At 33.4% G+C, this 27,980-nt stretch overlaps 1 protein-coding gene and 1 non-coding gene across 4 annotated transcripts in view; both read left to right on the top strand.

The window, feature by feature from the left end:
- Positions 1 to 27,330, top strand: part of LRCH2 (leucine rich repeats and calponin homology domain containing 2) — a 110,495-nt gene extending 83,165 nt beyond the window's left edge. Inside the window, exons 15-21 of one of the 3 annotated variants that reach the window (XM_012749514.3) lie at positions 9,099 to 9,143; positions 12,264 to 12,314; positions 15,153 to 15,210; positions 15,973 to 16,085; positions 16,269 to 16,406; positions 16,557 to 16,634; positions 23,846 to 27,329. In XM_012749514.3, the coding sequence (XP_012604968.1) occupies positions 9,099 to 9,143; positions 12,264 to 12,314; positions 15,153 to 15,210; positions 15,973 to 16,085; positions 16,269 to 16,406; positions 16,557 to 16,634; positions 23,846 to 23,965 (603 nt within the window). In that variant the 3' untranslated portion in view covers positions 23,966 to 27,329. Of the gene's footprint in view, positions 1 to 9,098; positions 9,144 to 12,263; positions 12,315 to 15,152; positions 15,211 to 15,400; positions 15,591 to 15,972; positions 16,086 to 16,268; positions 16,407 to 16,556; positions 16,635 to 23,845 lie in introns of those variants that run through there. The other 2 variants (XM_012749519.3, XM_075999574.1) reach the window with 2 other exon arrangements.
- LOC142866123 (small nucleolar RNA SNORA35) lies at positions 12,684 to 12,812 on the top strand. The gene has a single exon (XR_012916183.1). It is a non-coding gene; the product is annotated as a small nucleolar RNA SNORA35 (small nucleolar RNA).
- Positions 27,331 to 27,980: the final 650 nt, after the last annotated feature.

Genomic DNA, 27,980 nt, shown 5'->3' with positions numbered 1-27,980 from the left:
GCAGAACCATGGTCAGTAATGGTGAAAATTTATTTATCCCAACCCTTTACACATCTGCACTTTTGTTTACATCCTGGCATTATTTTAAAGTTTCCCTTTTTTTAGTTCATAGGACCTTGAACAAAGGCACTTAATAAAATTTGCTTATAGATAAAATTTAATGAATGCCTGATGATGTGGGGAAAATTTTAGTGATATTTCTAAGTAATAAAAGAGATTTGATATTTATTTGAGCTCCTTTATCCTAGCATAGTAAAGCCATACCAATTCTATTTTTCAAAACACTAGCATAACTGTTACTAAGTGCCAGGCATTGTTTTTAGTGCTTTACAAATATCAACTCATTTAATGTTCATAACAACCCTATGATGTAAGTACAATTATTATCATATCTATTTAAAGATAGGGAAGTTAAGGCACAAAGAGGCTAAATAGTATGCACCAGGTCACTTAGCTAATCATCAGCGGAGTTCAGATTTGAACCCAAAGCCTATGTTATATGGCCTATTTGTCTACTTTGGATAGCCTAATTTCAACTAAACAAACACTTCCAAATAAATACAGTTTTACCGTTTTTAAAAATATTTTATAATAACTCAAGTGAACTTCTCAATGAAGTCTTAATGGATGCCACAATGAGCTTTTAAAAAATAGTTCTTTGGTTTAATAGTATTTATTGATAAGTATTTTATTTTTTATGGCTTAAACATAACTTCTGTAATATTGGTTATGTTATGAAGTTGCTAAGAGATTGAATGACATAATATCTGAAGTGCCGATTACATAATATCATTCAACAAATATTAATTTTTTTCCTTACTTGCTAAAGTAGGTGCAAAGATAAGCCTTGGTCAATAGAAAATGTTTTAAGGAGATGTGTAGTTCTCCTCAATTGTCAGAAGATGTCAGTGTTAGGACACACCAAAATACTGAATATGTCAATTTTTTTTCTAAGATGTCAAGAAAATATAAAATTGAGATACCACTTCCTAAATTAAGTCAAAACTATTCAGAATTGCCAATATTTTCATAATTAAAACATCATCAGTTTCTACGAAGTGTTTTTCTTTCAAAGACAAAAAGGAAATTTGTCTTACTTAATCACGTATCTCCCAATAATGGAAAGGGCTGTTTGTAGGATGTATTATTGAACTTAATCTGGATTTATAGTTCATTAAACAGCAAAATACAATACTCTAGAGGTTTAAATCAGATTATCACTGAGCTTGTTTAGTTATCGCTCTTTTAGATTTGCTGTGTTAGGAAACATACAGAGCTTTTATGCAACTTTATCTTAGCATGTATAAATGTCTGAGGTAGGGGATATCTTTCTTTCTGTCCCATGGTAAATTATTCATGATACTGTTATTCATTATATTTATTGAAAGTGTTTGTGTGTGTGTGTGTGTCTGTGTGTGCAGGTAAAAAATCCAGGTCTCTAGTTCTTCTTAGTCACCAAGGCTAATTTTGGCTAGTATTTTTTTCAGATAAGCCCCTGAAATTAAGTAAATAATATTTCAACATATTGGCTGGATTATGTGAGCAAGAAGATAAATTGGATGAGGTTAAGTCAGTAAGTAAATCATGGTAGGAGAGTTATATTAACTGTTTTAGATTCCTAGGCCACTATTGTATAGATTACTATTCTAGTATATAAAATTTGGTGTCCTTGTAGCCAAAATAAAATCATTACATTTCTCAAAGCAAAGGTATTCCAGAAAGTACATTATTTTTATTAAACATCTTTAATGGAAATTCATTAATATTATTTTAATAAGATATACAACGAAGTATGAAAATCTAACCTTTTATTGATAAATGATGTTTAATGTAAATTAGTAGCTTTAACTTCTTGTAACAATGATAATACACGAATTTCTAAATGCATTTGATGACTGATTTCTAGACAATAAAGTTAAAAGGCATTAGAGTAATTATAACAAGTTAGTTTTAAATATTTGATTTATTTAAATGCCATATATCTTCAAATGTATCTCATTACTTTTGTGATAAAACATTATAATAACTTATAAAATACATAGGGATTTCATAAATACAGTGCAATATTTTTATTTAAAGGCTAACCCCAAGGAAAATATTTTTACATATTTTCTATGATCATTGTTAGTTTTATACCAGGATAGGGAAGCCAGTTGGGATTGTAAAATCACCTAATTTGTTCTGAGTCAGAGTTTTTGCACAAGTTATTGTCTCTCCTGTGAAATTAATATAAGCTTCAGAGATGAACTGAGCTTTTTTGTTTCTCTGGTTTGTAAACCAGGCCTTTATTATAGTATTTGAATTCAGATGTAATAAAACTTAAGTAATTCAGACTAATACTAATTGGGGTAGCTGAATTGAATTAATAAAAAATTGGACTTCAAAGAATATTTTCAAATGTATGTATATATTAGGTTTGGGGTTTTAGGGCCTTTATATATGTGCAGTAATGCAAACTTAGTGTCTAAGTTTTCATGTATAATAAATATTTTTATCTGGAAGAGTGGTTGAATAACAATAATACATTTCCCATTATCTAAGTTAGCTATCATTCTGTGCTTCTTGCATTTTAATTTTTCAGTTACTCTTTTATATTCTTTCTGCCTCCTTATTTTTCACCTTATAAATGTGCTCAAACCTCTACTGTATGGGAGAAAAAGTAATATTTTTTCCTACCCATTCCAAGGATGGTGGTTGACACCCCTATAACAGACATATTAACAAGAGAAAAGCATAACAAATTTAATGAAACTTTTACATGACACAGGAGTCTTCAGAAGTGAAAAACCCAAACCTAGGCAAAACTGCATTTTTTGCTAAGTTTGATTAAAGAGTGGAGAGTTGTAGAGAAACGTGATTGGACAAAAAGGGGTATGATCTAATAGTAATAAAATGGGGAAACTCAACAAGGCCTATTTGTTTAAATTCTTTCCTGGGTCTCTCTATGACATTCCTTCTCCCCTGCCTCCCCCCCATGGGGCAAGAAAACTGTCTTATGCAGATTCTTAAAGGAGAAGGGAGGAGGTCAGAGAGTGACCTTTCTAGGTTTTATGGCTTGCTTTGGGGAAGGGGAATTCTAGTTTCTGTGACCTGCCTCTGGGGAGGTAGGAGGGGCAGAAGAAAGGAGAACCAGAGAAGGTCAGAGAGTGACTTTCAAGGTGTTCTATTTTGGGGTTGTATTTTCTGAGCCCAGACACTATCATTATCCCTGATTGCCTTTTCAGCTGTTGCCTTATCTCTTTGCTCTTTTAGGGTCAAACTTTCCATTCTAGCTCTCCAGTTTCTGATCATTCCTTAATCCAGTGGTCCCCAAAATTTTGGCACCAGGGACCGGTTTCATGGAAGACAATTAGACAATTTTTCCGGGTTGGGGGGGAGAGGCAGAGCTCAGTCGGTGATGCAAGTGATGGGGAGCAGAGTGGCTATAAATGCAGATCAAACTTCCCTTTCACTTGCTCACCTGCTAATCACCTCCTGCTGTGTACCCCGCCCCCCCACTTCCTAAATTTCATAGAAGACAACAATTTCCATGGACCATGGGGTTGGGGGGGTGGGGGCAGGAGTGGAGCTAAGGTAGTAATGCATGTCCAGATTCAGTACCATACCGGGCTGCAGCCTAGGGGCTGTGGACCACAGCCTTAATCCACTCAAGTTTGACTTTCACCTCCATTTCTCCTTTGAAATAGTCCATCAATAGAATTTAACATGTACCTGCTCATGGCAAAATCCAGTGTAGCATTGACAGTGATGAAACTTTTTGAAACTCCTTTTTTGATTTCCACCTCATTTTTCTTCCATGACTCTTCTGTTATCGTCTTGATGTTCTTATCTAATTTTTCTTCTGACTTTTTTTTTCTGTCTGCTCTTAGGGTCTCATCTTCTTTTTATTACTCAAAAAGGCTCTATCTGGAGTGTTAATGACTCCAGATGTTTCTTACATTATGCTGAGTCTAAATTTACATCCCATAACTTTTTTCTTGTCTCTAAACGTGTGTTTGAAATTGTTTCGATTCCCTGCATGTATTTCAAATTTAACATGCACCCCCCCATCCCCACTTTCCACCATGGAAGTTGTTCTTCCTCTCTATTCTTTATTTTAGTTAATGGTAGTTTTATCTACCATTGTTGTCTAAGCTCTATACTGTCTTGATTCTTTCCCTCTCTCGTTTTCCTCACCTAATTGGTTACCAGCTCTGTTAATTATATATCCTTTCTCCACTTCATCTCCAACTCTACTGCTGTTGCCTTAGTTAGAACCTTCATACTTTCTTGTCCAGGCTATTGTAAGAACTTCTTAATGATCTTCCTTTCACGGTCCTTGGATAAATTCCTAGCTTTACATTTCTTTATTTTAGTGTTCTGTAGCCCTGTAGAGTAACTATAGTTAACAATAATTTATTATATATTTCAAAATACCTAGAAGAGAAGATTTTGAATGTTTCCAACACAAAGAAATGATAAATGTTTGAGGTGATAAATATCTCAATTACCCTGATTTGATCATTACACTTTGTATCAAAATGCCACATCTACCCCATAAATATATACAATTGTTATGTATCAATAAAAACAATTATCAGAAAATGATAATTAATTGCCACAGCCACTCCGATTGTATTAGGTATTATAAGTAATCTAAAGATGCTTTAAAGTATATGAGAAGATGCAAGTTTTATTTTAAAAGGATAAATCATCAAAAAATTTATTTATTGGCTCATTACTAATAAGATAAAGTTTGCACTTTGCAAAATCTTCATAGACCATTCCTTACTTTTCTACAATTAATTATCTGCCACATTCACTTTCCTCACTAGACTCGCTGAACTACTACTTTTTGTAGACAGTTTCACTTTATTTCTTTGTGCTTTCCCTCTTCTGAGAATGACCATTAACCCTTTTATTGTTGACAAATTCCTATTAATCATTCCAGATTTAGAAATGGGAGTACCGTTGGCCCTTTGTAACTGTGGGTTCCACATCCACAGATTCAACCAACCATTATTGAAAATATTTGGGAAGAAAACCACTAAAAAATAACAATACAACAACAAAAATAATACAAATGAAAAACAAAACAGTGTAATGTCTATTTACATTGTATTAGGTATTATAAGTAATGTAGAAATGATTTAAAGTGCATGGGAGAATGTGCATAGGTTATAGGCAAATAGTATACCATTTTATATAAGGGGCTTGAGCATCCATGGATTTTGGTATCTGTTGGGTGGGGGTGGGAGGATCCTGGACCCAATCCGTTACAGATACTGAGGTATGATTGTGTAATGTAGTCCCTGGGCTTGTAGAATCAAACCACTTGGGTTCTAGTCCTTACTTGGATACCTACTAACTGTGTGACTTTGGCAAGTCATGTAACCTTAATTAAATTTAGTTTTTCTTCAATCTACAAATGAATAGAATAGTATAAGCATACTTCAGAGATATTGTGGTTTCATTTCCAGACCACCTCGTTAAAATGAATATCATGATAAAGTGAGTCACATGAACTTGTTTAGTTTCCCAGTGCATATAAAAAAGTTATGCTTATACTGTGCTGTAGTCTATTAAGTGTGCAGTAGCATTACATAAGAAAATAGCATGTATCTTAATGAAAAAATGCTTTATTGCTAAGAAATGCTAATGATCATCTGAGCCTTCAGTGAGTCATAATCGTTTTTCTGGTGGTGGAGGGTTTTGTACAGTTATTCGTGACTGCCGACTGATCAGGATGGTGGTTGTGAAGGTTGGGGTGGCTGTGACAATTTCTTAAAATAAGACAACAATGAAGTTTCCAACATCAATGGACTCTTTCTTTTGTGACAGATTTTTCTGTAGCATGCAATGTTATTTGATAGCATTTTACCCACAGTAGAATTTCTTTCAAAATGGGAGTGAATCCTCTCAAAATCTGATGCTGCTTTATCAAGTAAGTTTATGGAATATTCTAAATCCTTTGTTGTCATTTCAATAATGTTCAGAGTATCTCCACCAGGAATAGATTCCATCTCAAGAAATCACTTTCTTTGCTCTTCCATAAGAAGCAGCTCCTCAGCCATTCAAGTTTTATCATGAGATTGCAGCAATTCAGTCACATCTTTAGGCTGAACTTCTAATTCTAGTTCTCTTGCTATTTCCACCATATCTGCAATTACTTTCCCCACTGAAATCTTGAACCTCTCAAAGTTGTCCATGAGAGTTAGAATCAACTTCTTCCAAACACCTATTAGGGTTGATATTTTGACCTCCTCCCATGAACTGTGAATGTTCATAATGGCATCTGGAATGGTGAATCCTTTTCAGAAGGCTTTCAATTTACTTTGCCCACATCCATCCAAGGAAACATTATCTTTGGCTGCTACAGCCTTACAAAATGTATTTCTTTAATAATAAGACTCTCAAGTTGATGTTACTCCTTGATCCATGGGCTGTAGAATGGAAGTTGTGTTAGCAGGCATGAAAACAACATTAATTTCCTTGTACATCTTTATCAGAGCTCTTGGGTGACTAAGAACATTGTCAATAATCTTTTGAAAGGAATCTTTTTATCTGAGCAGGAGTTTTCAACTGTGGCCTTACAATATTCAGTAAACAATGCTGTGTACAGATGTGCTATCATTCAGACTTTGTTGTTCCATTCATAGATCACAGGCAGGTTATTAGCATAATTCTTAAGGGCCTAGGATTTTTGGAATGGTCAGTGAGCATTGGTTCATTGGATTCCACTTAAGAAATAGCAGCTGCATTAGCCCCTAACAAGAGAGTCAGCATGTGCTTGAAGCTTTGACTTCTCTAACTGTGAAAGTTCTAGATTAGGGCATCTTCTTCCAATAGAAGGCTCTTTTGTCTACATTGAAAATTTGTTGTTTTGTGTGGCCACCTTCATTAATTATCTTAGCTAGATCTGGGTAATTTACTGCAGGTTCTACATCAGCACTTGCTGCTTTGCCTTACACTTTTATGTTGTGGAGACAACTTCTTTCCTTAAACCCTATGAACCAACCTCTGCCAGTTTGCAACTTTTCTCTCGCAGCTTCCTCTCCTTACCCAGCCTTCAAAGAATTGAAAAGAGTTAGAGCCTTGCTCTGGATTGGGCTTTGGCTTAAGGGAATGTTGTGGTTCGTTTGATTTTTCTATCCAGACTACTAAAACTTTCCCTATATCAGCAATAAAGCTGTTATACTTTCTAATCGTTTGTGTGTTCACTGGAGTAATAGTTTTAATTTCTTTCAAGAACTTTTCCTTTGTATTTACAACTTAGCTATTTCTCAGCTTTCAACAAGCCTACCTCACTAAGCTTAATTATTTCTAGCTTTTAATTTAAAGTGGCAGATGTATAACTCTTACTTTCTCTTGAACACTTAGAAGCCATTGTATGATTATTAATTGGTCTAATTCCAATATTATGTCTCAGGGAATAAAGAGGGAGGGAGACAGGGTAACGGTCAGTTAGTACACACAAAACATGCCCTCTTACATAGGCATGGTTTGTGTTGCCTCAGAGCAATTTTAATAGTAATATCACAGATTATCAATCACAGTTCACCATAATAGATATAATAATAATGAAAAGTTTGAAATATTTCGAGAATTACCCAAATGTGGTAGAGACACAAAGTGAGTAAATGCTGCTAGAAAAATGGTGCCGATTTGACTTGCTTGATTCAGGGTTGCCACAAACTTTCAATTCATAAAGAACGCAGTATCTGTTAAGTGCAATAACGTGAACCAAAATAAAACAAGGTATGCCTGTATGTACCTTCATGTTATGGTTATAAATATTAAATTATTTAATAATATAAAGTGCTTAGAACAGCATTTGCCACAGAGGAAGCACTTAATAAATATTAGCTTATTATTCACTCAAATGTTACTGTTTCACAAAAGTATTATAATAGTATAGAATTAAAAATAAGTGACTTCTTGCCTAGGGATGGAAAACAAGTTTTTTTTTCACATACCAGTTTCATTCAGAGACTCTTTGGAACACTGGGTTGAAAGCATATTGAGGCTGTGTATAGGATCAGCTGGAAAGAGCACGCTGGTAAATTATTAGTAGTTGTCATGGGAGAGACCGTGGAGAAACATATGTCTTGTATTTGCAATCCCTAACACAGCTCACTCCCCAGTTTGTGGTTGAGATATCAGGTAGGTTATCTATTTTTCTAAGGGTTATGTAATGTAATGCTGCATATGTAAAGGGGACCATTAAATAGAACCTCGAATGCCAGGCAAAGAAGTTTGGACATAATTTGAAAGTAGGTTTTTCAACAGAATAGTGATGAGTTGTAAACAGAAGGTTAATATGCCACTGATTTTCAGGATCATTGGCAGTGAGGAAGAATCACAGGTAAGAACTCCAGTGGTTGTCATACTGTATTTCTTTGATTCTAAGTATTTCCACATCTTAGCATTTTTGATATTGAGCATGGTAGCTCTGTCTTACTGTAAAACAGGGGAAATAGGGCTTAGCTCCTAGGGTTATTATGAAGATTAAATGGATTAACACTCACGTAAGACACTTCAATCAGTGCCTGGCATATAGTAAGCACTAATATAAGTGTTAGCTATAATTATTACAATTATTGCACAATCGATATGTACATTTAATGTAGTGGGGTATTTTTAAAGCTGAAAGCAGTAGATTTCCTAATAGATGACATCTTAGAATGTTAAAATTACAGACCAGGTGTGAGCTAATTAGAACCTGGAATAGGGTGGTAGTTGTGAGAATTCAGAAGAGGTAAGTCTGAGAGAGATTATCAAAAGAATTGACTTGATGACATATTGGATATAATAAATTAAGAAAGATACTCTAAGACAATCCTCAGATTGCAAAGCTGAATGAATGGGAAATGGGCTTGGTTTAGGAAATAAATGTTACTTGATCTTTGTAAAGTACTTAGAACAATGCCTTCTACATAGAAATCATTATACGTGTTAGTTATTAGTAGCAGGACTATTTAAACTTGTTATTTACTTAAATTTAATATCAAGCAATTTAATAAAAGTACCGAAATATGAACAAACCTCACACATAATTTGCTAGCAGAGAATTCATATGTTCAAGGAAAAATAAAGTATGTGCTTTAAATATTTTTCAGTATAAATCAACGAGGAAGAGTTCAAGTGGCAATGAAAATGATGAGGTGAGAAAAGAGGATAATATTAATAATTATTTGAAATGTTTACATACTATATTGAATTGGCTGAATCATAGTAAAATGCAGTCCATCTTTCAGGATTTTTGTTATTGATTTAATGCATGGTTTTTCTTCAATAATAAAAATGTTTGAGCATCACCATATAATTATTAATTTAATCATTTCATTTCCATATGTCCATGAGAACACAGTTACTAATAATTCAGTTTCAGAATTTTATCGTCATTCATCATCTATCTGTAATCCATGAATTTAAGTTTATTTTTCCTATCTTTCTAAATCAGCCTGGTTGTCATTTGAGATTTTTTAGGAACTTTGTATGGGAACTCTTTCCACAAATTCTGTGGAAGGCAAATCTTGGTTTGCTCCCTAAATATTGTTCCCCAGTGCATGGTCCACTACATGGTCTCTAGAGTGGCTTCATCACTTCTCAAGGCTTCAATAAATAACACCTGCATGCCTGCTGAGGTCTTGCAGATTTGTCTGCAGTATAGACCTCTCTCATGAGCTTCAGGCCCTTGTAATATTGTATCCATCTTTTTACCTGCTTAGAATCTCTGCTGGATATATCTTGTAGACCTACTAGGACTCAATAAATTAAAAAATGAGTTTTTCATTTCTGCTTCTAAACCCCCTTTTTCATAGTGGCAAGGAATTGGTCCAGTGGCTTTTAACCTTGGCTGCACATTGAAATCACCTGATGAGCTTTAAAGAATACTGATATCTGAGTCTCACCTCAAGATATTCTCATTTAATTGGCATGTAGTATGATGTGGTGTGGCCTGAGCAATGAAGTTTTTAAAATTTACCACGTGAGCTTAATATGCAGCCAAGGTTGAGAACTACTGAGTTAGTGGAATCACCATGAACAATCCAGCTAGAGCAGGGATTGGCAAACTATGGCCCAAGGGCCAAATTTGGCCCACTGGATGTGATTATAAGTAAAGTTTTAATTGGAAAACAGCCACCACATTTATATATGGCTGCTTCTGCATTACAATGGCAGAGTTGAGTACAGAAGTTCCCCTACCCCCCTGCCCCCTTATCCGTTGGTCCGCTTTCCAAGGTTTCAGTTACCTACATGGTCAACTGCAGTCAGAAAATAGGTGAGTACGGTACAGTAAGATATTTTGAGAGAGGGAGAGAGAAAGATCACAGTCACATAACTTTTATTACAGTATATTGTTACATTTATTCTATTTTATTATTGGTTATTGATATTAATCTTTTTTTTTTTTTTTGAGACAGAGTCTCACTTTGTTGTCCAGGCTAGAGTGAGTGCCATGGCGTCAGCCTAGCTCACAGCAACCTCAAACTCCTGGGCTCAAGCGATCCTTCTGTCTCAGCCCCCCAAGTAGCTGGGACTACAGGCATGAGCCACCATGCCCGGCTAATTTTTTCTATATATATTAGTTGGCCAATTAGTTTCTTTCTATTTATAGTAGAGACGGGGTCTCGCTCTTGCTCAGGCTGGTTTCGAACTCCCGACCTTGAGCAATCCACCCGCCTCGGCCTCCCAGAGAGCTAGGATTACAGGCGTGAGCCACCGCGCCCGGCCGATATTAATCTTTTATTATGCCTAATTTATAAATTAAACTTTATCATAAGTATGTATGTATAGGAAAAAATATAGTACACATATATAGGGTTCGGTATTGTCTGTGGTTTCAGGCATCCACTGAAGGTCTTGGGATGTATCCACCATGGATAAGGGGAACTATAATAGTTGCTACAGAGATCATGTGGCCCACAAAGCCTACAATATTTACTATTTGGCCTTTTACAGAAGACATTTGGTGAATGCCTTGCTGGAGGTTCAGTTTGATTGTTCTGCCTATCCCCTCATTCCCTGCTTCAGTATCTATTCAGTGGCCAAGACCTACTGTTTGTTTGTTTATTTATTTATTTGTACTGAAATATTTTGTGTACATTCCCTACTTTTATTTCTACTGTTTCTGCCCTGGCATGGACCCTCATCATTTCTTGCCTGGACTACTGTAGTAACTTTCTTGTTCTTCTCCCTTTCTCCAGTCCATTCTCCTCATTGCAGCCAGAATGATCATTTCAAAGACCATATATAATTAGGCCATTCTCTTGCTTAGAAACCTTCAAGTTCTCCCCATAACATAGAACATAAATTCTAGATCTTTCTTGATCAAGCCCTTGCTTATCACATCAGCATCAACTCACAACTTGCCCTTCTTTCACCTTACCCTCCAGCGCTACAGAACTGCTCAAAGGTTTTCTGTGCTCATCCTTCTATTTATTGCTTCTTTACTATTGTTCTTGCCCTCTCATCTTGGAATGTTGTTCCTTCTTTTCCTGGTAAATACTCAGTTTTTTAGTGAGTTTTTACTTTCTCAGGAAACTTGCTTTTCTCTACCACCTCACTTGTCCTCCCAAGTGCCCATAATATGCCATGGATAGCTCTATGTTGTTCTGAGAATGTTTTATTGCCTCCATACATGAATCTATTTCCCTCATAGACTGAAAAATCCTTGAATGGATAATATTTTTCTAAATTTCAATATTCCCTAGCACAGTGTCTGACACATAGTAGGTAGCCAGTACTCATTTGTTGAATGAATGAGTAAATGTTCTATGCAGTGTGCATGTTCAAGGCTGAATGTCGGAAGTTTTGTATTAGGTTGGCAATGTAATATTCAAACATCATGTTTTAGTACATTAAAATTTTTATAACAATTTCTAAGCTTATACACATAATTTTGCAGATACAAGTTCTTATTTGGAGTGATGGAGCTTTTGCATGCCTTGATTTACATGTCTCTGATTATAACACATCATTGCTATTGTACGTAGATAGCTCTTCTCAAATTTTAAAGTACTATACTTAGAATCACTTGGGAATCTTATTGAAATGAAGGTCTTGGTTAGGGCCTGACATTCTACATTTCTAACAAACCCCTAGAAGATGCCTGTGCTGCTGGTTCACAGACCACACTTTGACTGATGAGGTGCTAGATGGTATAGTCCAGATTCTTCCTTTAGTAGTTGATCAAAATAATTTTTATTTTCCTTTTATATGTTTAAAATCATCATTTGTATTTTAATTTCATCTTTCATCTTTTTATTTTTATATTTTAGCAAGACAGTGATAATGCTAATATGTCACCACAATCTCCAGTATCATCTGAGGTACAAGTTCGGTTTTTATGTGCTTTTTTAATGTTTTATGTTTTCCGTGTTTTACATAGAGTTCTTTCTTGCCTCTTCTCTCAAACCTCATTTTTTTTTACAACGTAATTTATTCACCCATATTTTAAAATCCTTGGTAGATTAGTTTATACAAACCTTCTAGCCTATAATAATCCTAGGAATGCCATCTATTGTATAAATATTGACAGTATCACTTGTTTATTTATGATTTTCTTATTGGGAAATGTCTACAGATCACAGAAAAGAAATCACTTTATGAAATGTATGTTTTCTGATTCATCTATATTTTAAAATAAATGATGGATTTTAAGAACAGCTTTCATATTTTAAATTTGAAAAAAAGTACTTCAGCATTGTGCAATGGCCTTTGGTTTTTCTTGTAACCAGTTAGGTCTGAAAGCAATGCAAGAGAAACTTCCTTTTTCCACGAGAAACATCCCTGCAGTGGGTTGTTCCTATCGACAGGAGGTTACACGTTTTTTTGGCATCTTAGACCTTAAGGGGTTAGTATGGGGAGAATAGGTATATGAAAGTTACAGTTTGTGAACTCTTGATCAAATACTCTGGTGGTTTGAATGACTGATTCTTATAATTTAGTTAAGCCTATTGCTTTATAAGAAGAAATTTTAAAAATTCTAAACAGTATCTCTTCTATTTCAGATTACTTTATTCTTAAGTGTTTTGGAATTAGTTAATACATGATTATGCATTCATTTGGTGGATTCAGGACTTTGTCTAAATGTTTGGATGGTCCAAATTCACTGTATAACTTTGGTTATGTAGATAATTTTTCACTATATGTAAGTGCTGTAACTTTTTTAAAAAGCCAGGATTAGATGGACTTGGACATTAGTTTTATAAACATGTTTCTAAATATGGCAGGTTAAATGATATAAATTCTTTCAGAAATAATTTAAATTACTATATCCTAAAATTAGTCTGTCACACACTTGTATAAATCCTTTATCTTACTTTGTTATTATAAAATATAAACCTATAAGTGACTACTACTTATTTACTTGCTTACTTTATGATTTTATGATCTGTGCTCACAGAGGAGGATATTTATGCCAATCTTCTCAAATAAATTATATTGCTTTTATAATATATTTTTGCTTGTATTTAGATAAGTGAAAATTTTATCTGGGAATTCATAACAATTTAACCAACATAATGAAGACAAACTGTGAGGCTTTTGAATAGATAGGGTGGTGAGCATGAATGTGTTTTAGTAGCTCAACTAACATTCAACTTGAACTGCATCTCACATGTTAATTAGCAGAAGATTCCGATAATCTACAGAATTCTGATGGTTTCTATTTCATGTGTGAATGGAAAATGGTAAGACCAATTAGTGTAGTGGTTTAGTATTAAGAAAGTCCTTGTTTATACATTTGAATCCAAAAGCAATCCCATGAAATATATATCATCATCATCATTTTACAGCTAAGATTGTTAACTTTCCCAAAGACCCTAGTCATATATGGCAGAGAAGTGATGGAAGCCTAGGCCTACCAACTTCACAGAATAATTATACAGATTAAATAAGATGCTGCTAAGATTATATTGTTTTATTATAGTTTATAAAGTAGTTTCATTTAGTTATCTTAATTAATTTTCACAGTAACCTCATTTAAAATATGAAGAAACAATGACAGAGAAATTAAATGTAGTTCTGAAGACATAGCCTACATTTTCCGATTCCAAGTTTAGGTTTATTTAATATACTACAAATCTTTCTGGATCAAACCACCATGTGTGGAAGCACTTTGAAATAATGTGCATTCATATAGAAGAGAGAATAATTTATCCTCTATCATTCTGCAGCCCCTATTAGTATGAATATGTAAATTGGCCTCAGGTTACCCTCTGTTAATGCTACTGAACCAAACTTGGGTCCTCTTGCTTGGTGTAGCAAAGCCAAACACTGACACCGATTTGCAGCGACAGAAAGAAAGGCATTTATTGTAGGGCACCAAGCAAGAAGAATGCGCAGCCAGCACTTAAGACCAGAACTCCCTGATGACTTCCAAGCAGGGTTTTTAAAGGTTGAGGTGAGAAGGGTTTCAGAGTGAGTTAAGGACTAGGAAATTCCCAGAACTTCCCTATTTTCTGGTTTCAGTCTGTCTGAGGTCAACATGATAGTAGACCCATTTTCCACTGGGTGAGGGTCCTGGTTTCTGAAAAACAACTCAAGGACATATGTTAAGATGTTATCTTTAGTTGCTGTAGGGAACCAAATATCTTGTGACTCTTACTTTGGTGGCTATTGTTTAAGTTATCGTCATCTTCTTGCTTATCAGATTATTCATTTACCTTTCTAATCCCTGGTTGCAGGGCTAGCTAGGTGCCTGGAATTTCCCTTGAAGGGACTCAAAAATTTTCCTTTATTTTTATGTGGGGGAGTGGGGGGTGAGGCCTGCCAGGCCCCTAAGAGGGGTCCCTGCTCTGTCTCATTAAGTGTCAAGTCTGTAGTAGATATTGAGTAAATGCTAAATTCACTACTTCATTTTGGGGGAGAATGTAATCTGGTTCTTCTTTGAAAAAATAGTATCTATTTTATGCACTTCCGTAATGATTTTCATTTTCCTTATATTGTGAGAGAGAAGTATTTAAAGGCCTGTATGGTCAGATCAATTAGCAAATATTTATTAACCTCTTAAAAGTGAAGTGTATCGACTTGAATCAAAATGCAAGTTACCTTTTTCTACTCCACTAATCATGGAAAATAAGTACTTCTCAAAATTGGAATGGATATCAATGAGTACCTTGATTATTTTGAAAGAAAAGAGATCTTACTTATTTTCTGTTTTTTAGGACTATGACAGAACTGATGGCTTTTCACATGGTCCCTTTGGCTTGAAGCCTAGATCAGGTAAATACGTATTCTTAAAATAAAATTTATTGGTTATGTTTGAAACTAGAGTTTCTCAGCTTAAATGGGATTGATTCCATAGTTTTAAGTACACATAGATTCTTTCCCCTCTCCTAAAAGTAATTCTCTCTTAACTTTATTTGTCTTTCCAATTCCCATTCCCATTTCTTTCTTCCTCTTTACCTTCAAGCTCCTGAAACCTCAGCTTTTTGCCTTAGATATACTGCAGTCTTATTTCTACTCTACTGTGACTGCTGTTAGAATGACCACTCTGCCAGCAGACCAAACACTTTGAAATTATAGCACTCCATTATATTGTGGTTTTAAAAAGGGATCTTTTCGCATTTGGCAAGCCCAAAAGAAAATGGATCCATGTTACTTGGCAAGGTATTGAATTATAGTTTTTATTCCTGAATAACTGTATTGACCTTCAAGAATAATTTCCTTTTTCTTTAAAAGAAAAAGGCTGACATAATGTTAAATAATAATTTTTAACCTGGGTTATAAGTATCTAATAAACATATGTTTAAATAAGAACATGTATAGGTGGCAGAAATCATTACACTTGTCTTTCCTGTTGCTTTTAATTATGCAGATAAATGGAGTTCAAATGTATTCTTTAAAAAATATTTAGAATGTATTAGTAAGTAATAGTGTCTTATATAATTTTGTACTGATTGTTTTTATCATGCCTCTTTCCCCATCAATGGTTACTCCTTCCTATTAGCTTTGTAACAAGTTAGGAAATTTCTGTTTTTATAGCTTTTAGTCGCTCATCTCGCCAGGAATATGGGGCAGCAGATCCAGGATTTACAATGAGAAGAAAGATGGAACATTTACGGGAAGAGCGAGAGCAAATACGACAACTTCGCAATGTAAGTCACATTGACCCTTCAGATGCTATATAGAAATGGGTTTAACTTGGAAAATTAATAAAGTATATGGATTTTATAGATTCAATGCTCCTTAAAATTTTTGGATTATAATGGTTAATAATATAAATCTATAACATATATATTTAGATAGAATATCTGTGCTTTATACCTATTTCTTTATAGAATCTTGAATCCAGGTTAAAAGTAATTTTGCCTGATGACATTGGAGCAGCACTGATGGATGGGGTTGTTCTTTGCCATTTAGCCAATCATATAAGGCCACGCTCTGTAGCTAGTATTCATGTACCATCACCAGCAGTGGTAAGTTCTGTCTACAGTTTGTTAGTTCTCTAAAGGAAGATATAGTTTCTAAAAACTCTTTAAATAGCATAATTCAATAAATTCAATTTTCAGTTTTAAGTTCTCTACAAAAATGTCTAAAAATACATCCTTTCCCCCTTTTATTTACAGCCCAAACTGAGCATGGCAAAATGTCGAAGAAATGTAGAAAATTTTCTTGATGCTTGTAAAAAGTTGGGTGTCTCACAGGTAATTGTTATTTATCTAACAAAATGAGCACTTAAATGCAAATTTATTACATGCACAATAACAATGAATAATGCTTTCTGAACTTAAAACAAATACTTGTCTTGGTACCTTCTGCTAAGTTCTAGCTTTAACTGCAGCAGCTATCTAATGAATGGTGTTTTTTTTAGCTGCTTTTAAAGTAATTTATAAAATAGCTACATATATAGAAATGTTTACTAATCATGCACATCACTGACTAAACATAACTAAGTGGCCATATTAAAACTTGGTTGTGATGGCATTGCTACTGTCTACTAGAGAACATTTGGTCTCCTTTGTAAGTCCATGGATGAACTCTGGAAGATTTGTGTTCAACGTGAATGGTGTTTTTTTTTTTTATTTTTTTATTTTGGCATATTATGGGGGTACAGATTTTAAGGTTTCAATAAATGCCCTTTCCCCCCTCCTCCCACAAGTCTGAGTCTCCAGCATGACCATCCCCCAGTGAACGGTGTTTTAAACTTTATTTTAAGATGTCAAATTGGAAATCTTAGTAGCATATTATGATAATATCTGCAATGGACAAACTGGAAAATTTGTAGAAATTGGTTTAGGAATTATGCTTTGTGTAATAACTGCAATATTATGAAGTTAATGATTAAAGTAGTATTATAAGTATACAATGAAAATATATAATCAAAATATTGCTATTTTGAAAACATTATGAGCCTAACCTCAACATGACTGTTGAGAGAAATGACATTGTTAGCAGATCAGTGAAGTTGTGCTTGTTAAGCTCTCTTTTAAACAGTGTCATAATAATGTGGCTTCCAGATCCCACTTTAACTTCTTTGCTCAAGTGAATAAATACAATTTAATATATATAGGATAAATGAATTGTGTGCAATTTGGAAATTACATACTGTTTTCTAATTATTTCTTCTCTATATTTGACATATGCTATTTTGTAGTTTTAATTTTTAAAAATGTTTATGTTCTTTCTTTTTTGTACTCTTAATTTCTTAGTGAGAAAACAGAAAACCTAGGAAGTTTTTTTTCCAGATATTACATTATATACATTTTTTCCAGCTGTTACATTGCATACATTTTCCTGTTTTTCCTTTTTTATAATTTAATTTTTTTTTGAGTCAGAGTCTTACTATGTTGCCCAGGCTAGCCTCAAACTCCTGGGCTAAGCAATCCTCTCACCTCAGCCAATCAAGTAGCTAGGACTACAGATGCATGCCACTATAAATGAAAAATTGATTATATATTATCATTTCTGAGTTCAGGAAAAACACATTGAAACTAAAAATAAAATTATTAAAACAAAAATGGCAAAACATGGGTGTAGTGGCATGCATCTGTAGTCCTAGCTACTTGATTGGCTGAGGTGAGAGGAATGCTTGAGCCCAGGAGTTTGAGGCTAGCCTGGGCAACATAGTAAGACTCTGACTAAAAAAAAAATTAAATTATAAAAAAGGAAAAACAGGAAAATGTATACAATGTAACAGCTAGAAAAAATGTATATAATGTAATACCTGGAAAAAAAAACTTCCTAGGTTTTCTATTTTCTCAGTAAGAAATTAAGTGTACAAAAAAGAAAGAACATAAACATTTTTAAGAATTAAAACTATAAAATATCATATGTCAAATATAGAGAAGAAATAATTAGAAGTTTTTGTTTGAACACTTTTTAAAAAATATTTTGAGACAGGGTCTTGCTCTGTTGCCCAGGCTGGTCTTGAACTCTTGGGCTCAAGCAATCCTCTTGCCTCAGCCTCCCAATGGGCTGGGACTACAGGTACATACCACTACACCTGGCTGAACATTTGTTTTCAGTTCTCTTAGTTCTAGCCCTAGGAGTGGAATTGGTAGGTCATGTGGTAACTCTGTTTATCTTTTTGAGTTAAACTGCCAAAATATTTCCCACATCACCATTTTACCTTCCCACCAGCCATCTATGAGGGTTCTGATTTCTCCACATCCTTACCAACAATGGTTACTGTCCACCTTTTTGATTCTAGCCATCTTGGCAAGTGCAAAGTGGTATCTTATTGCAGTTTGATTTGCATTTCCCTAATGGTTAATGATGTTGAACATGTTTTCATGTGTTTATTGATGATTTGTATATGTTCTTCAGAGAAATGTCTATTCAAATCCTATGTCCATTTGTTTTATTGGGATTATTCATCTTTTTATTATTGAGTTGTAGAAAGTCTTTATATATTCTGGATACAAGTTGCTTATGAGATATATGATTTATAAAAATATTTTTTCCCATTCTGTAAGTTGTCTTTTAACTTTCTTGATGGTATTATCATTTGCAGTACAAAATTTTGAATTTTATGGAGTCCAGTTTATCTCTTTTTTTCTTCTGTTCCTTGTGATTTTGTTGTGATGTTTAAGAAAACATTGCCTAATTCAAGATTATGAAGATTTAGACCTATATTTTATCCTAAAAGTTTTATAGTTTTAGGGCTTACATTTATGTCTGTGATCCTTTTTGAGATCAGTTTTGTTCATGGCATGAGGTAGGCAGTCCAAATTCATCCTTTTGCATGTGGTTATCCAGTTTTTCCAGCATCATTTGTTGATATGACTCTTCCCTACTGAATTGTCTTCAGACTCTTGTTGAAAATCAATTGAACTTGTGGTCAATTTCTTGACTCTGAATACTTTCCCACTGAATTCCCTATTCTAGCATCATACTGTCTTGCTTACTGAAGCTTTGTGGTATGTTTTGAAATCAGGAGGTGTGCATCTTCCCCAACTTTGTCATATTTCAAGGTTATTTTGGTTGTACTGGGTCCCTTGCACTTCCATGTCAATTTTAGGATTGATTAGCTTGTCTATTTCTTCAAAAAGCCAGCTGGGATTTTGTTAGGAAATGCATTGAATCTGTAGAACAATTTGGAGAATATTCTCATTGTCACAATAGTCTTCTGATCCATGAACATGAGACATTTTTACATTTATTTACATCTTTTAAAATTTCTTTCTACAATGTGTTGTAGTTTTCATCATACAAGACTTTCATTTCTTTTGTTAAATTAAATCCTTAATATTTTCTTTTGTTGTTTCAAATATAATTATTTTCTTAATTTCACTTTCAGATATTTTGTTGCTACTGTATACAAATAGGAGTGACTTTCTTTTGTTGATCTTGTAGTCTCATTTATTAGTTCTAATAGTTTTTCTGTGTATTCATATGCCTTAGGATTTTCTGTATATAGAGTCATGCCGTCTGCAAAGAGATAGTTTTACATTCTTTTCAGTCTGGATGCTTTTCATTTCTTTTTCTTGCCTAATTGCTCTGGCTAGAACCCCTAATACAATGTTGAATAAAGGTGGTGACAGTGAACATATTATCTTGCTCTAGGGAAAGCATTTAGTCATTTTATCATTTAGTATGATATCAACTGTGGGGTGTTTTTTGTAGATTCCCTTTTTATGAGTTTGAGTAATTTCCCCGAATTCCTTTTTTTGTTGTTTATGTGCCTCCAGTCTTTCCCACATTTGATTAATAGCCTATCCTTTCTCAATTCATTTGCCTTTGCATCTGTTTCAAAAACCATTTATCCATATACCCATGGGTCTATTTCTGGATTCTCCATTATGTTCCATTGAACCTTTCCCTCCTCTATTCACATGAGTAAAACACTGTTGTTTACTATAGATTTTGAAATCATGTAGTCTTAGTCCTCTAACTTTGTTCTTCTTTTATTTTGGCTATTCTGGGTCCCTTGTATTTCCATATAAATTTAATATTAGCTTGTCACATTTTACAGAAAAAGAAAACACTTATGAGATTATTATGGGGATCATATTAGATTTACAAATATGGAATAATACAGGGAGAATCATATCTTAATAATATTGAGTCTCCCCTTCCATGAACAAAGTAAATCCCTTCATTTACTTAAGTTTTTTTAAATTCCCTCAGCAATGTTTTATCGTTTTCACTGTATAGCTATTACATATTTATCTTTAGGTATTTCATGTTTAGCATGCTGTTGTATATGTGGTTTAGTAGTTGCAATTTCTGACTGTTGATAATGTATAGAAATACAATTGGTGTTTATATATTGATCTTGTATCTTACAATCTTGCTTCACTTATTTATTATTTTTATTAGCTTTTTAGATTTTATAGAATTTTCTATATGGATATTCTTGTTATCTATGAATAGAAATGGTTTCTCTCCCTCCTTTCTGGTTCAAATGTATTTTATTTAATATTTCATTTTCTTGCATAATTGCCAGATTTTTCAGTATCTTATTCCTGATTTTTTTGAGGAAAATTTCAGTCTTTCACCCTTCAGTATGCTGTTAGGTGGGAGTTTCTTACAGATGTCCGGTATCAGGTTGAGGAAGTTCCATTTTATTCCTAGTTTGCTGAAAGTTCTTATCAAGAATGGATGTTGGATTTCATCTAATGCTTTTTCTGTATTTATTGAGGTCATTGGGTTTTTTCTTTTTAGTTTGTTAATAGTATGAATTACATTGATTGATTTTCAGATGTCAACTCAGCCCTAGACTTCCACTGATCATAATAGATTTTGCTGTTGTCATAGTTGTTATTGTTATTATTTTTATGTTGTGGGATTCAAGTTGTTAAAATTTTTAGACTTTTTCCACTTATGTTCATAGGCATGTTGGTTTCTAGTTTTTTTTTTTTTCTTTGAATGTCTTTGCTTGGTAGTATCAAGATAATACTGATCTCATGGAATGTATTAGGAAGTATTTCCTTCTCTTCACTTTTCTTCAAGATTTTGTATAGAATTGATATTATTTCTTTTTAAAATATTCAGCGAAATTCATTAAGAAGCCATCTAAGCCAGGGGTTTTCTTTGTGGGATTGTTTTTAATTATAATTTCAATTTTTAAAATATATATAGAGCTTTTCTAGTTACTTATGTCTTCTTGCATGAGTTTCGCTATGTTGTAGCTTTCAAACAATTTATCCACTTCATCCAATTTGTCAAGCTTATTGTCATAAAGTTGTTTATAAAGGCTCTTTATTGTCATTTTGGTATTTGTAGAATATCTTGTGATGTCCCATCTCTTATTCTTGATATTGGTAATTTGTGTATTCTCTCTCTTTTTCCTGATTAACCTAGGTAGAGGCTCATGAATTTTATAAAACTATTCTCAATGAAATAATTTTTGGTTTCATTGATTTTTTCCCTATTGTTTTCTGGTTTTTATTTTATTTTTTTTATCTCTCATTTTCATTATTTTCTTATTTCCTTGTACCATTAGTTTAATTTTCTCTTCTCTTTTTAATTTCTAAGGTAGGAGCTGAAGTCATTACTTTGAAACTTTTCTTCTTTTCTAGTGTGCACTTTAGTAGTTATTTGAATAAATAAGCAAAATATTGGGAAGACAACAAATGTAGAGTGAAATTGCAGATGAGCAGATGGTTTTTGAAAACTCTTTATGGGATATCATCAGTAGTATTTGGCAAATGGGTTGTGGGAGTAAGGAAGAAAGAGAAGACTGTTATGATTCCCAGGTTTATGTCATAGAGATTGAATATTGTATTCTTGACCAAGATATAGAACAAAGAAGGACAAGTTAATTGGGTAAATAAATAGTTCTGTTGTGGACACATTGATTTTGATATATCTGTTGAATATCCATTTGGCTGTGTCCAATTGGCATTTGTATTTGGAGCTCAGTAGACAGATCTTGGGAGGAAATAAAGATTTGGAAGTCATCAGGAGAGAAGGATAGTTAAAATTATGGGAATATATGAGAATACCAAGGAAAAGATATAGTGTTAAAAAGAGAAGAGGATGAAGACAGTACCCTTAAAACATTTAGGATGTTATAAGAGGATCAGTGAAGGCAAATGAAAGCTGTTGCTCAGTTGCTATCAGAAAAGTTGAAGAAGTAGAAAGTGGTGTTAAAGAAGACAAGGGAGGGATAAGGTTTCAAGAAAGGCATTAATCTTTTCTAAAGAAGACAGAAGAATGGCCAATAAACATATGAAAAAATGCTCAACATCTCTAACCATCAGGGAAATGCAAATCAAAACCACAATGAGATATCACTTAACTCCAGTGAGAATGGCCTTTATCAAAAAGTCTCCAAATAACAAATGCTGGCGTGGATGTGGAGAGAGAGGAGCACTCCTACACTGCTGGTGGGACTGCAAACTAGTTCAACCTCTGTGGAAAGCAATATGGAGATACCTTAAAGCGATACAAGTGAATCTACCATTTGATCCAGCAATCCCATTGCTGGGCATCTACCCAAATGATCCAATGACACTCTACAAAAAAGACACCTGCACTCGAATGTTTATAGCAGCACAATTCATAATTGCAAGGCTGTGGAAACAGCCCAAGTGCCCATCAATCCAAGAATGGATTAATAAAATGTGGTATATGTATACCATGGAGTACTATTCATCTCTAAGAAACAACGGTGATATAGCACATCTTATATTTTCCTGGTTAGAGCTGGAACCCATACTACTAAGTGAAGTATCCCAAGAATGGAAAAACAAGCACCACATATACTCACCAGCAAACTGGTATTAACTGAGCAGCACCTAAGTGGACACATAGGTGCTACAGTAATAGGGTATTGGGCAGGTGGAATGGGGAGGGGGGCGGGTATATACATACATAATGAGTGAGAAGTGTACCATCTGGGGGATGGTCATGCTGGAGACTCAGACTTGTGAGGGGAGGGGGGAAAGGGCATTTATTGAAACCTTAAAATCTGTACCCCCATAATATGCCGGAAAAAAAAAGTACTGGCAAAAAAATAAAGAAAAAGAAAAAGAAAAGCATTAATCAAAAAATGATATGACAGTGTAGTCAAGTATACATGTGCAACATTTGGCATTTAAGAAGGCATTGGTGATTTTTACCAGAGTGATTTTAGTGGGCAGATGCTTTAGGGGCAAATATAAGATAGCAGTGTTTGAATAGTGAATGGGAAATATAGAAATGGTAAGCTATTCTTTTATGAATGTTTTCTGTGTAGAGAAGGAGATTCAGGTATAAAGTGACAGAATTTCAGACACGGCTGACCTTTTCTTAGTATGAGTTAAGAATCTAAACACATTTTGGGTTACAATATCTATAAAAGAAAACTTAGAATTATGTATTTTTTATTTAAGTTTTACAGAGAGTGTGTTTTTAAAATCCAATTCTGACTTAAGTTTTACTACACTACTAAAAAAACCAATGTTCAAATATCTTTTTTTCCCTCCAGGAAAGACTCTGTTTGCCTCATCATATTTTGGAAGAACGAGGTCTTGTGAAAGTTGGTGTCACAGTTCAGGCGCTCCTTGAATTACCTACAACCAAGGCATCTCAGCTTTCTATGGCTTGATATAACATTTTAAAATCATAAGTGTATAGTTTCATTTATTTGAAGTGATTTCAGATATCTCAAGTTCATGAATACGAATGTTCAGTCAAAAATAGTTTGCCTTAGGTCAAGCCTTAGGGTTTTTAAAAAATTACATTAAAATGTCAAACTTAAAACTTTTAATTGCCCAGACTTCTTTTGAGGAAAACTGGATTAATTTAATAAGAGTTTTTGATAAATTCAAATTCTCTTTTTACCAAGTCAGTTGATAACTTTGATTATTTTTCAGAAAGCAGATTGATACTAAATTTAAACTGTAGTTTCAATTTAATAATCACATTAGGTTTAATTTTTTTACATCATAGCATACTAGTAAACATCTGGATAAAGGTAATTGTTTTTTAGCAATTTAAAACAATTCTATATTTGAGTTATTTAATACACTTCTAATCCTAGTTTATACACAATTTCTTCAATCTTTGGTCTTAGTTTTCTAGAAAAAATGCATAGGAAAAACAGAATTCTGGCTTTATATTAAATTCTTTTAGTATTATAGGTTGGTGCCAAAATATTTTCAGTTGTACTGTAGATTGTTTACATGTGAAGTGCCTGTGTAATTGATGACTCTTATATAGTCTTAAGCATTTTTGCAATTTCTTTTTATGTATTAATAGAGTCAATGGAATTTTAAAATATTTTAGTAGATTTGTAAGGTCAATAATGTGTGAGGATTTAAATGTGCCTCACATTGTGACATTTGTGGTTTTTTTAGTCCATTGCAGTTTCCCTTAAATTGGTTATTTCATGTTATCAAAAACCAATGTTAATATGCTTAATTTATGATATTTAATTCTGTGAAACTTAATCATCTTTTAAAATGTATTATTTGAAGAGTATTTTATTTCTGTATTGAAAATGTTACACAAGCAGTAAGGTTTTTGAGAAACTAGTGGAGTACTAATTATCAAGGACATTTTGATAAAACTTCCAAAGTTTGGGTTTCTCTCTTGGTTTTCAGGAGCATTACATCAGTGCTGCCTTTAGCTATATTCAGAGAGCAGCAGTTGAGGAATAGGTTTTTACTCAATATCTGGCTATTTGTGGATCTTGAAAAGCTTTATTAATCTTCAATTAACTTGATGTTGAATTAAACACAGACCAATTTATAAGTATTTTCATGAGATACTATGTTAAATAAAGTCCTTGTTTAATTTAGAGATGGACAAATTTGCATTTGTAGTAGTGTAAGAATTTTTCAAAAACATTACTGTATTGAATAACTCAGTTTCCTATAGAAGAACCTTAATAATTACTTTTATAGTAGCCAAGCAAGTATCATATCTTAAATATGTGATCATTTGCACTTGTTACCTCTTAATATGGATGCAACTTATTAAAAATGTTGGCCTGGGCATTTCAAAGGGCATATATAAAAGGTCAAAACTAGTGTGCCAAATGGTATAGTAATAATTGGTATAGGAACAACTCTGCTTTTTTGGATCAGTTGGCATGAAGCCACAGAATTAAATTTTGGCTTTAGAATACAGATGTGTTCTTTACATTCCCCAAGGGTCAAATTGGAGCTTTTAAAGAATTAAAGCTTCTTATGACTATAAGGTTTAAGAATTAAATTATTGGTAATTTATTACTTTAAATATTTGAGCTAATTAGTTGTTATTTTTCAGTTGGATATATTTTTTTTAAATCTCATTGACATAATCAATCTCCCTAGTGAAAACTTGGATAATATAGGTAAGAAATGGCAAATAAATACCTTAGTTGATGCATTTTTATGTAGAAAGTTTGACCATGTTACAAACTAAATGACCGTTAAAAACTACAGCAATTATTTGTACTGCTTTTATAGTTATCCGTGCTATAGAATTCCTCTTATTAATAAATCTAGTGTTAATTATTTGACAAGTTATTGTCCTGTTTAATATCATTGAAATAGTAGTGAAATTATAGGCCATTTCCTTATTGCATTTCACTTGTCATTTAGTCATTTCACTTGTCATTACTTTAAAAAGAAGTCAAACCAGAACCTCACTGTAGTATTCTTTACTGCAAAGCAAAATTCCATTTAAGATGGGTCCATTTGAGGCCCATACCTGCCCATGGCAGTTCATTTACTCTTGTGTCAAATGGCAACACCACTTCTAATGCAGTTTCACAGCACAGTCCCCAATCACAACATTATACCAAGGCTCTGATGTATTTCTTTTAGTAGTTTTACACGTAAATGTAAAATTTATTCTAAATGTTTTTATGATTATTATATATTTACTTCATCAGTTATTGAATTAAGAATGATTATCATTATTTGAATGGGATTTGTGATTTGATGAGGGTTGAACAATCAAGCTAAAATATTTTATTAGGCCCTAAAAAATTCAATAGATACCTATTTCTGTTAAATCTTATTACTTTATGGCACAAGAACTGATGTTGGATATATGAGAATTGAAATAAGGAATAAAAATGCATTACCATTTGTTTAATACTTATCTTTACAGAATGCTAGTTTAATGACTTTTCTAACTGAATTTTTTGAAGAATTCAGAAATGTTTGTATTGGTCACAGATCTATCTTAATTGATTTTCTGATGCATTTAAACATAAATGAAATACAATGTATATTACCGATGCAAACTGTGGATAAAGTTGAACAAAAAAAATTTCAGTCTGAGATTTCTTTTCTCCCTCTCTATTTCCTCTCTCACCATCACAGAATGCATTTTTTGTTGGTATTTAATAGCTTGTGTCTGTGTTCTGTAGTGTGGAATAATAGTCAGACTTTGAGAGAATATTTACAGTAAGTTGTTTGAGTCCAGATTCACTTTACATCATGTTATTTTCAGTAGGTAACATTTTCTTTAAACATTTTTTTAGGATATCTTCACAAAATAATGTTACCTTTATACAAGATAAACCATATAACATAAATATAAGAGAAAACTTTACATAAAATAAAAGGTAGAATAGGTCAAATTGTGATTATTTTTATTGTAGGTTTTAGTGTGAGGTATATGACTGAATTGCCCTTAAACTGACTATGTGATAAAAATTTTAATCTTTCATTTTCAGGTAATTCTAATATTAAAAATTCCACAGGCTTGGCCGGGCGCTGTGGCTCACGCCTGTAATCCTAGCTCTTGGGAGGCCGAGGTGGGCGGATTGCTCAAGGTCAGGAGTTCAAAACCAGCCTGAGCAAGAGCGAGACCCCGTCTCTACTATAAATAGAAAGAAATTAATTGGCCAACTGATATATATATAAAAAAAAAAATTAGCCGGGCATGGTGGCGCATGCCTGTAGTCCCAGCTACTCGGGAGGCTGAGGCAAGAGGATCGCTTGAGCCCAGGAGTTTGAGGTTGCTGTGAGCTAGGCTGATGCCACGGCACTCACTCTAGCCTGGACAACAAAGTGAGACTCTGTCTCAAAAAAAAAAAAAAAATTCCACAGGCTTAATTAAAATAACTATTATTAATTTACAATTGGGATTTATGCTAAAAGTAGAAAGTCATTCAGGTAAATGTTATTAAAGTTGATATGGTTTCCTGTTTTATAGTTACCCTAAACTCTCAGATTTTAAAAAGTACTTAAGTACAATATTTAGCATAACTTGTTAGATAACTATACTAACCTTGTTTTATGCTTTAGTAAATCTACAATTTTGATATTCTACATGGAATGGTCCTAGAATTCTCAGGAACCTATCTCAGCATCCAGAGAGAGCACTCCAAGGGATTGATACATTACTTTCTATAAGATTAATTTGGAAGTGCCCAGATATCTTCTATAATTGGTATTGAAAAATACCAAAAGTCATGTATTTATTAAAGTGTCATCTTTTATATTCCTGTGTTTTCAAATGTGAAAAAAATCCCTATGCTTATCTTGTTTAAATAGCTTAGAATTTGCACAGTATTATATGTATATGCGTGTTGAATGTAAGGCTCTAGTTGTTTTAGCAAAAGAAAGTCTTATTGTATTGGAAAATCAGATTTTAGAAGTTGTAAGAAGTCTGACATTAAG

The sequence above is a fragment of the Microcebus murinus genome, chromosome X (genome assembly GCF_040939455.1).
Source record: "Microcebus murinus isolate Inina chromosome X, M.murinus_Inina_mat1.0, whole genome shotgun sequence".
NCBI lineage: Eukaryota > Metazoa > Chordata > Mammalia > Primates > Cheirogaleidae > Microcebus > Microcebus murinus.
Note: the sequence above shows the minus strand (reverse complement) of the source record. Positions and strands in the feature narration are given on the sequence as shown.